Source organism: Eufriesea mexicana, unplaced genomic scaffold (assembly GCF_001483705.2).
Source record: "Eufriesea mexicana isolate 0111107269 unplaced genomic scaffold, ASM148370v2 scaffold7917, whole genome shotgun sequence".
In the NCBI taxonomy this organism is placed as follows: Eukaryota; Metazoa; Arthropoda; class Insecta; order Hymenoptera; family Apidae; genus Eufriesea; species Eufriesea mexicana.
In genome coordinates, this window is record NW_016915711.1 from 198,727 (window position 1) to 209,633 (window position 10,907).

At 40.4% G+C, this 10,907-nt stretch overlaps 3 protein-coding genes across 4 annotated transcripts; 1 reads left to right on the forward strand and 2 right to left on the reverse strand.

The window, feature by feature from the left end:
- Positions 1 to 3,150: 3,150 nt before the first annotated feature.
- Positions 3,151 to 3,958, reverse strand: LOC108552737 (oxidoreductase-like domain-containing protein 1). 2 transcript variants are annotated; one of them, XM_017907394.1, is made up of 2 exons: positions 3,765 to 3,958; positions 3,151 to 3,619 (listed from the first exon to the last, which is right to left on the reverse strand). In XM_017907394.1, the coding sequence occupies exon 2, from the start codon at positions 3,588 to 3,590 to the stop codon at positions 3,228 to 3,230; it is 363 nt and encodes a 120-aa protein (XP_017762883.1). In that variant the 5' UTR covers positions 3,591 to 3,619; positions 3,765 to 3,958; the 3' UTR covers positions 3,151 to 3,227. The 2 variants fall into 2 exon arrangements, with proteins under 2 accessions (XP_017762883.1, XP_017762882.1); XM_017907393.1 differs by having other exon boundaries at positions 3,703 to 3,771.
- A 468-nt stretch (positions 3,959 to 4,426) lies between these two features.
- Positions 4,427 to 6,401, forward strand: LOC108552727 (coiled-coil domain-containing protein 137). Its single transcript, XM_017907383.1, has 4 exons — positions 4,427 to 4,563; positions 4,631 to 5,273; positions 5,346 to 5,553; positions 6,335 to 6,401. Exons 1-3 carry the CDS (start codon positions 4,487 to 4,489, stop codon positions 5,550 to 5,552), a joined length of 927 nt encoding a protein of 308 aa, XP_017762872.1. The 5' UTR covers positions 4,427 to 4,486; the 3' UTR covers position 5,553; positions 6,335 to 6,401.
- Positions 5,862 to 7,346, reverse strand: BORCS5 (BLOC-1 related complex subunit 5). The gene is made up of 2 exons (XM_017907384.1): positions 6,576 to 7,346; positions 5,862 to 6,503 (listed from the first exon to the last, which is right to left on the reverse strand). Exons 1-2 carry the CDS (start codon positions 6,887 to 6,889, stop codon positions 6,008 to 6,010), a joined length of 810 nt encoding a protein of 269 aa, XP_017762873.1. The 5' UTR covers positions 6,890 to 7,346; the 3' UTR covers positions 5,862 to 6,007.
- Between the last annotated feature and the right edge of the window lie 3,561 nt (positions 7,347 to 10,907).

A 10,907-nucleotide genomic window follows, 5' to 3' on the forward strand; every position in this document is an offset into this window, starting at 1 on the left:
TCTAGGAATCGTGGATCGTCGATCCCGCCGTCGAAGCACTGGCCGATCGGTGGCTCGAGGCCGGCGAAAACTCGCTCGGAACCTGTCAACGCGAGAACCACTTCTGAGATTGCGTGCGCCGCGGTATAAGCGAAAATAATCCACGCACACGAGCGCGCGCGTGCGAATACTCACGGGCACCCACACTAGTTTCCGCTCCGTTCAGCTGCTTCGCCGGTATTTGTCCAGTGTGTTGCTTCGCGACGCGTATCGATGTGTGTGCAAAGGTATGCGCGAGCGCTGCTATCAAACGGTGAATATTCGCGCGTGTGTGTGTGTGGGAAAACGCGTCACACAAGCGGTCCGAATGGAAATAGAGCCGTGTGCGAGCGTTCTGGCGGTAGAAGGACTTGACATGTGGGCAGAGCCAGAGATAAGATTATGCGAAGCCGCGCTAGTCCATGGTTATCGCGTGAATTTTTATCGCAACCGTCCCCTGAATACCTTTTCCCCGCCTCGACCAAGCTCGATTACGTGTGTCGGGCTTTCACGCTGCACAGGTCGAGGATGTAGGTTTTGGTCGGATGAGGGGGGGATCTTAATACCACTGCGTGGGTATCGTTGGCAGGAACAATTGGATTGCTGTAAGGACATATTTTCATAACTTCTGCGTGGTATATACCGCAATGGCGAACGAATAACGTACGACCAACGTACGAGCAACGAATGGCGCACTCGGAATGGAGTACCCCAGAGAGAATTCTGGCGAACGGTCTTCGCGATTGCATCGCCACGCCAATCGACTTTTGTTCGGTGTCCAGGGAAAAGCAACGATATCTGTTTGCGAAAGCTTGCCGGTCGTCACAACGGGCGACTTTGTACTCCGCAGTTAACACGTGTGTTCCCGGGTCAGTTCTCAGGGACGGGGTCTGTCGGCTCGTTGGGCTTTCTTGGCAAACGGCGCCAGGAGGAAGGCGACGGGTAGGATCAAAGAGAGAATTCTGGAATACGTGGAAAATAAATATTCCATTAGACTTTATTTCCATTTCTAAGGAACTTTCTTATTGTGCGATTTTGCTGCCCGCTTACGTGCACCGTTTCGAACGGCCCCACCGCGTCGTGGTGGTCCTAGAAATCCGTAAGAGCGTCTATATCTCCGTGATCGTTAATTGCGAGAGAAATCGAGTCGTGTCTTTGTCGAATTTTTCCGCCAATTTCCATTTGCATCAGCCACGCGAATAGGAAAAGGAGCGCTACGCCTCCTCGTTCGCCAACACGTCGGTACGTGTCGCACTACATTCTCCTGACTGGCGTAAGCGGCACAAGTGGCTTTATACATATGTATGCAATGTAAATAAGCGAGAACGTAATGTAAACGGCGCGCAAAAATACCCGTAACACCGGATTATCGCAACGACGGGGGGACACCCGGCACCAAAAAGCATTGCCGATAAGTCTAAATCTATTTTAATTAGTCCCGTTAAAGAACGTGAAAGTCTGGTCGTATCGGCAACGACGGGCCGGTGATCGAAACGTTTTAGGTGGCCATTGAAATTCAGCACAGGCGAAAAGACAAAGTTATTCCCTCGCGTGACCCTGTCCTGCTTCTTTTTGAACACGACCACCGGTAGAATTTATTGTCTTCGTTACATCGGCGTACGCGTTATTCCTCTTTTATACCTGTTCAATTTACTACCGTACACGTAGAACATTTTGCATTCCAGTTTGCAATTTCGAACGGTTGTATAACTGAAATGGCCGGGTCTCTTTTATTTCTTAATGGAGAAACTGGTTATCGCGTCTTGGAATCTCATAAACCGAACGAGTTAGATAAATAGTAATAAAAGGCTCGAGTTCTCGAATGGAGATTCAGGGCTCGGTACATTCGTTATTTTTGTTGCAATTATAAGGATAAATATTTATCGAACCGCTTTCGTACATCTGCCGCCATCTGGAAAAACGTATAGTTTGGCAGATGGCGCAGCGTTGCTGATAGCATGGACGAAATATGGAATAGACGTATCAACCGATGTATTTTTTCCTGTTACATTTCGGCTGACACAGAGCCACCTTACTGTCTAGTCGTTTTCAATGTTACCGATTCAGCTTGGAGTAGGATCACGACAATGGTATCTTAATTCTGTGCTTAACTCTTGCGTGGTACCAACGCCAAATTTAACACGCTTAATTTATTTTAAAACTACAGCCACCATCCATTACATGTCTCGGATTTCGCGTTGTTGCCAACGGGAATACCGAACACTGATTCTACTTGGTCCGTAAGTCCAGTAAATCGAGTAGATTATGGTATTTGTCGATGGTCATCGTCCGTTCCATTCACGTTTCATTTCGATGAAAATTCCGATCCTTTCGATACGAAGTCGAATCAACAAATAAGCCCGCGAAATGGCGCAGCGGCCTTTATATAGTCGGCCTTCGCAGCCGAACATTTGTCGGAAATATCCGACTGTCACCGATTCCGATAATAATTATTCTTCTATTGTAATAACCGACGTTTCATCAATTTTTTCTTGTTTTCTTGTTTTTTTAATACATGTACTGTTGTGAAATAATTTGTTTACAAATATTATACACTTTTTAATTATTTAATAATATCATTGATACATGTATGTCTCAATACACGATTGTATCAAGATATTTTTTTATATCTGATTAAAATACTAATATTTACTTTTATTAAAAATAATTTGGCAAGGGAAAATGTTTGTACAGCTGTTTTATCGGTTACGCAGCATACGTTGAAAATACTTCGTAATTTCACCGCTCGAAATCGCAGATGGCATCGCGAAACCTTTGAATTTTTGAACGATCGATATTTCAGAATAGTAACGGTAAGTCCCATGGGATAATGAGACTATTCCCGTTACGGTTTTAAATATTGAATTGTTGGAAAATCGATACGAAATTTAACATGAAAAGTTAGTGTTATTGATTACGAGATGTTAATCGTGCTGCTTTTACACTGTGATAAACTATAGATGAGTAAAACAGCGCCACAAATTGCTCTGAAATAACAAAAGATTTCGACGACTTACGTAGGTGTATACGGCATATGTATCTTTATTTCCGTACAGTCTATTTCGATTATCTAGTAATTGGAAGGGATTCAAAAAATTTAATTGGAAAACGAGGCTAACGAATAGTCGGTTAAATTAATATCTAGATTTATTGTCTAAGAGTATATCATTTTATATGTACATATATACATGATTTTATTTGCAATATTTTTAATCCTTCGTTAGTTTTCTAAATTTGAGCTCCATAGAGAGAAATGCTTTCATGTTAGGATCTTGTACTTTGTCGATAATTAACTTTTGTACGTCTAGGTCGCTCTTTTCCAAAGTGGCACTCAATTTTTCCGCATACTCGATCCATACGCAATTTGCGCATCCAGACATACAACAATTCGTGGGTTCTGACATATCATCTATCGAGGAGGCATCGTCATGTTCGTTTCCTTCGGTAACTTTTTCCTCGGATGATAATATCGACGATGTTCTATTGATAAATCTTTTCAATGTGAAATATATTTGTTGACAATTACATTTTTGATTTTTACCAATTAATCGAGAAGATCGGACTAAGCTCATCGCTGTTTTATTACACCTTGTAGATATACCTGGTTATAAAAAAAATAAAGAATAAGATAAGAATACAGTACAAAAAATCACGTATATCGATTGCATTCGTGTTGTATAATACCGTGTTTTGACGCAAATAATTGCCATACATATTTAGTAAAACGTTAAATATTATCTCCTAACCTCGTTGATCACTTTAATCGTATAGGCAACATGTAACATAGATTTAACACCTAGTAGTGGACTTTTTGTATTGCACATGTGACAACAGATAGATCTAGAATTTTCTAACCATTCTATATCTCTTAACATTTTACTTTTTATCCATCGTTCCGAGAATCACTACAAAGAATCATAATAGGTTAAACATGCAAGCTGAACAGAACTTCGATGATTTAGAGTTTGCAGAGCCCTCTCTATTTAATACATTGCGCGCTAAAATACAATTTTCTTACTGTTATAATTACTGATCCTTCTTTGCAATTGCGTCATAAATTTACACTTTGGTAATTTATTGTAACAAATAACTTAATAATTTGTAGACTTATAAATTCTGTAGGTTAAAGGTATAATATTTATATACTATTAACATTTGATATATGTATAGCGTAGTACTATATATGGTTATTAATTTTTAAAGTAGGAAAATATATATTTATAGATATATATGAGATAAGTTAGATTAATTATTATTCATAAATTGAGAATAGGCATAACAGGATTATTTTATATCTTATCCATTTTAAAATTATATATTTTGCAACAATATCGATTTTGTGATTGAAAATCGATTGTTTCATTTATCAATATTTTGAACGCGAGACATTTTCGCGGGGCGTCTCATATTTGAGCAGACAACCGTGTTGGCCACGTGAAAATCGTGCTTTCTTGTGCGTCGCATTAAAATGGGTCGGAAAATCCCAGGAAAAAAGCACAAAGGTGTAAAAGATCCTTTCAAACAACAGGCAAAACGTCAAGCAGAGTGAGTTGTGTGTTAAATAAACTTAATTCTAGAATTATTAACATACGTAGCGAACTACCTATTATAGGTTAGAAACAAAGATAAATGCACCGCCAAAAGACACGGACGAACAAGCGGTACCAAAAAGTTTAGAAAAAGTAGTAAAGTTAAAGGAGAAAGTGAAATCAGGGAAAATAACTAAGACAAAGAAAAAGAAAAAGAAGAAAAATGCTCTCATATCTGTCGGAGAAAATTATTCGAAGCGTCTACATCCAAAGGCTAGACCAGAGAAAGTTGTCCCTATGTTTCAACAGAGGCCTGGGGAAAGCGAGGAAGAATTTTTGTACAGAGTTAATAGGGATACGCATGCTTTTATTAATGAGTCTGCTTTTGAGAGGAAATACAGTGTTCAAGTCAATCGAAATCCAACCACAGGGGTTATTGAAGGACTTTCAAAATGTGAACAAACCGAATTAGATAAAATTGAAATGTTGAGGGCAAAGCATAAAAATATTAAAAAGAAGAAGAAGAAGAAAGATATGGATAAGCCTAAAATGACTAAGGCTGAAAAGAAGAAGCAAAAATTAAAGTTGAAAAAACAAAAACAAATGGAGGAAAAGACGGACGACTTTGATAGCTTTAAGGATGAAGTTCAATTTGGAGAAGTTGTTCATGAACCACCTCAATTAAAAATCAGACCAAGGAATGCCAACACTATAAGTACCTCCAAGGTACATTTTATAATGATACCTTCTTTATCTTTTAGTCATAATATTTATAAAGTTATCTCAAATTTGTTATAGCCTGGCAAAAAGGAACTTCTTCTTCATTCTATGCTACAGAAAGGGGAAAAATCAAAAGCGAATTCTAAGAAATCAATATCCATAAATAAGTCAGGGAAACGCAAGAATTTACCTATTGGAGAAAGAAGACAATTGGAGAAACAACAAAGTGATGTCATAGCAGCATACAGAATGTTGAAAGCACAACGGTCTGCTGGTGACAACTAGGGTATGTAAATGATTAAAAATCACAGAATATCTTTTTTTATGCATTTCTTTTTATATTGCTATATTTGCAAGGATGCCATGAATCATTTTGTTGTGAAATTGTCTATTTTTATTTTAATAAAATGTACAATCTTTTCATCATAGTAAACTGTATATATTTTTGGAATTAAACATATTTTTTTACAATTATACAATTACTAGGGTTAACGCGAAAATAGATGTATATATATATATATATATGTTTTCATAGACAAGATTTCTGTGCAACACATGTATAGGTACTAGAAATTTTTCCATAGGGATTAGTAGTAAAGATTCATTTGGTAAAGATTCAGTGATTAATAAAAGAAACAAAACAGATTTCTAACATTCTCATCCAGATTATCTCTTAGCACCAGTGCAATGTACTTGTAATTTTTCAAGCTACCATTCAGTATAATCTTTTAACATCTATTCTACCCGGTAGTCCATACAAAGGGTTCTAATCTATCCTCAACTGGTAAAAGATTATTTAACATTTCAAGACTCTCCAATGTTTGATTCAAAAGGGTATGGCATTTAGTTAATTGTTTACTAAGCTCATGTACTTTGTTTAGTTGTTCAGCAAACCTGGCAAATTTTTTTTGCCTTTCCATTGCCAAATTAAGAATCCTGGTAACCTCTGGTTCAATATTAATGCATAGAGTAGATTGTTCAGTGGCAATCATTTGAGCATTAGTGTTAAGGTGATGTTGATAACGAGCACACAAATTGAACAGACCAATGGGATTGAGTCTTTCCAGGACCTCTGGATCCCTCACACCTGGGGGCAAATTAAGAGTGCCACGCATGATAGGTAGGAACATGGGAATACTTTGTAATTTAACCAAATCAGGATCCTTGTCAGCCGTGGGATCTGCCATAGCTGGTTTCACTACTACTATATTATGGATTTTATCAGAGGTAGTTTTTCTGTAATTAGGAATTAAAAATTTATTATTCAAATAAAATATATTATTAAAAAATATGTATCAAAATGATCACCTGTAGCCACCGGAACCTAAGCTATTTTTACGTCTAGATATATCTTGTGCACCCAAACTTTTGCCTCTATATAGCTGTGACTGTTTATTCGTCATCTTTGGTGAATCTCCAATAGGTCTATTCACAGTGTAAGATATATACGGTAGGTCAGAATCCGAACAAATGCTTGCACCAGGACTGGTACATCTCGGTGGTGTGTCTTCTGGTACTCTTTCACGATTTGGTACACTTTTACCACGTCTTAATGGTATATTTCTTGTCCTATTAGCATTAGCACTTTGGGTACCACCATGAGAGCTCTGTTCCGACCCCATCCTTTCCAATCTTTTTTCTTCTAATTTGCACTAATTAATTAGTAAGAATTACATCAACTATGTACACTTACTTAACCATATACATTAATCTTCCTGGTTTCACAATGAAATAACTTTTTTATAATTTATGATATAGATATCCGATGACAAGGATACTAATAACAATAATCGTCATGTTAAATTTAAGGCCAACCAACGTTGCACATTCTCGTATAACGTCTTAATTAACGACTCGTTGCAAGAGTACATTTTTGTTCATTCCACGATTAAAGAGGTTCATAATAATCAATAACGTTGAAGGCAAGTTTTTCGACTCATCGTGAAATTTCAGCCTCCCTCTGATCACGTTATCACACCGATGCCGTTAGAACGATAATCGTACCGCTTAATACGATGACAGAACCACTTCGAAATCGGGTTTTTCGTTTCTGTTGTCAAAAAGTCATTTGCCTCTCGGTCATCGATTGTTCACGCTGTTAGATTTCACGTGTCGTAGCCGTTCGTGCGACAGGAGCACCATCTGTTGAAATTGATCGCGAAGTCGACAGTAGGAAGCCTGGTTTTCGGTCGATAACGTAATTTCCTGCAGCCAGTTTCACGGAAAAGAAAAATATGTGAAATACTATCGTCTCTTTCTATTTTCCCTCTTTTAAAGAGATAGGAGGAAGCTCTTCTACGCTTTAACAAAATACCACGTTAAATATTAAATATTAGTATTTTAAGTCACGAAAATTTGGTTATGTCGCGTCGGGACTTTGTCCACGTTTCTTGTTTCAAAATTTGATTTAACTCTTATTTTATTTCCCCGAAGTTGGCGAGAGCTGTTACCAGAAATATACGGCTGACGTTTTATCGCGATACATAAATCTCTGCTCCGATGACACGGTTGATAATCGATTTTATCCTCTAGATTTTTGTATTTTCAACTCGTATTATCCAAATCTTCGATAACGCCTAAACACTTTGCAGCTGCGTCACGTGACCAGATAATCGTCGTTTTTTCAGCAAGTGTTTCCCCATAAACGTAGATAAGAATAGTGATCGTTTTTTTTTCCACGTTCGGAGCGTAAAAAGGATACGCGATTGGTATATTGCTCATACATTTATCCCGATCGAGATCAGAGAAATCCACGCGAGGCTCGTTTCGATTATTCCTCTTAACAAATTTCCCTAAGAAAATTTAAATGTATTCAGAGGTTCGCCTCGTGATTTCGTTAAGCAGCGGTAAAATGTAAATTTTCACGTGGCCCAACGGGTGCAATGATCCTTGCGCGTATACGTTCGGGTTTCATCCAGGCTTTCCTTGCCCCGTCTAACTTGGCGCGAAGATATCAACATTAAATTTACATCGGTTCTCGGCGTGACGCGGCGCATACCGTTAGGCTTCATTTTTCCCTAGCCTGACACCACAAGTCCGCGCGGCTCGGGAGAATTCTTGTGCAATCGCGTTTATATGTCAGCGAACGACATTTTCTCTAGGCTTCGGCTGAATCGAGTTATCGAGCATCCGAGTATTATACTCTCAACCATCCTACATACTCGAACACCTCGGAATTTCGATGCTCCCTCGAATTTTACTCCCAACCGCTCCGTCGCGAAAATTCGGTAACGTATAAAAATCCCCCAAAAATGGTAAAAATGGTAAAAATGCGCGAAGAACGAGGTACACGGATGAAAGCGAACATCTGGACGATCATTTTCTACCTTTTTTTTTATTGTCCGTCCTTTCGTAACCATTCGCGTGACCATTTTCTGTGTAAACGAGCGATCGGAAAGCGTTTAGAAAGTAGCGTAGGTTTTAGAGGAAAAAAAGGCACAAAGTCGCTGGTTTTGCGTGCGAGCAGCGTATCAGCTAAGCGTCCGGTCGATGTAATGATCAGTGCATGGTAGAAAAGCGATCGGAAGCGCAGTTACAGTAGATACACAGAAATTTCTATCAGCCGCCGCGACACGCTTGACGTTTCATCGCCGCACTTCCTCCTCGTCGCTTCCCGTGATTTTTAACGAGCACTCGTTACCGACCACTTTCTAACTCATTGACGTATCCGGGCATTATCTTCACGGGCCGGCTAACAACGATGGAAACCAGCGTTCCGGTCCTGTTTCTTATCGGACCGACGAATACGAGACGCTGGACCATGCTTCTCTAAATACGGGGCCCGCAGCCGAACTTCCGCCACTGTTTCTCGCTCGTGGCCAAAAAATACGGGGAAAAAATCGCGAATTAATTAGCGAAGTGGGTAACACCTCGTGGGTCGTAAAAATTTCGCGGAATTCGTGGTATCCTTGTACATTCCCCCACCGCTACGTTTGCAGATGCACTTCCGGTCGCAGTTACTCGTACCAGTAACTGCTTTACGCCTCACCTTGGTTTTATCGTAAAAGCTCGCTCTCTTATGAGCTTCTTGCCATTCAGACGCACACGATGCTCTATTAAAACGAACAACAGTGTCTTCTCGTCGCGTCCTCGGAGCAGTCGTATGTACATACATCAGGTTCAATTATACCATCGATGTACGACATTCAAATTATCAGCGAGAGCACGCGTGGATCGAAGACGAGACCATCACGTTTGCGAGGTAAAACGACGCGTGTCGGGTATTTTTCTATTCGCCATATCGCCGTTCAAGGTTTATTTATTCGCCTATTTGCTCTTCCTAGGTATCTTTTATTCCTCTCTTGGCTTAGTCCCTCGAAGCTCGCAATCAGATATTAACCTTTCTCATATGTACACACTCCTCTGCCTCCTCGAGATAGCAATTAGAATTAACCCCTTGTACCGCGATAACGAGTCTAATTGACCACGAGTTCGTGTCAAATCTTGCGATTATGAGCCACATCACGCTAGCGTAATTATATCCAAGACGCTCGAACGGGCCGAAAATCCGAAGAATTTCTGCCATTTTTAGCCAATTTTCTCGCAGTTCCTTCGCCTCGGAGCGAAATTAAATATGCATGTAATTTTTCGTAATCGAGTCGTGGTGCAGGGGGTTAACGACGAATCTTCTTAGGTTTCGGAAGGTAGTCGGGCAAAATTGAAAGGGAGAAGGAGAAAAACGAAAGTGAGGAAAGAAAATTGATCGGGGTGGGGGTTATCGTGGAATATCCAGCGGGTGGTATTGCGCCTGGAACTTACGTTAATAAGAGGCCACGGAGCAAATGGAATATGCATGCATGAGGCTCGTGATGTCTCTCGCAAGCTGTTTCAGATTCCAATATCCCTCTCGGGCTGAGTGCTCGAACAGCCACGGCCAGACTTGTGCCGTCTGCTACAAGCCCGAATTCTCGAAAATTTCGAACTTCTTCACGCGTCCCGGCCCCGGTCCGGATTTTTAATTTCACGTCTCGGGTACGGGGGTGCAGACCGAGGGGTCGGGAGAAAAAAGGGAGAAAAGAAATACTTGACCGGTGTTTTCGTGGCCGCGATATCCTCGTGAATAATTCATCGCGGAATTTCGTTCTGCTTCGGAGCAATCTCGCGATATACACACGCTGGGAAATATGAAAAATTGTTATTTTCCACGAGTGTCGCGAGCTTCCTCTCTCCATCCCGGCTCGTTCGCATTTTTTCTCCCGATTAACTATCTAATCTCCGCGGCCAGGGCTACCGGCAGCGCTCGTATTCTTTATCGAATCGCGAAGAGATGACGATCTTCGATAACGCGCGGACTCTCCTCGCGAGAACAAGCACAGTGGAAAAAATCTTATCGAAATAAACGGCTGGTCGAGTGGTTAAACATCGTTCGTGTAAGCACGCTGTTTAAAAAGCTAAATTGCACGGTCGTACATCGGTAGTACGGTAGTGCTTTTCACTGGCGAACGGTGATTACCGAAATGACGCGTAATCGCGACACGTAATTTTTCCCGCTGTCGAATTTGTCCCGCGATTTTCCGTTTCGTTTACATTCCACCCGTTTTACAATCGTTCATCCCGCCGTTTCGCGACCATTTTTCTTCCTTTTATCCCTTTTCCCCTCTGTTTTATTTCATTTTTGCAAACGCGCCGCAACTATCCCCC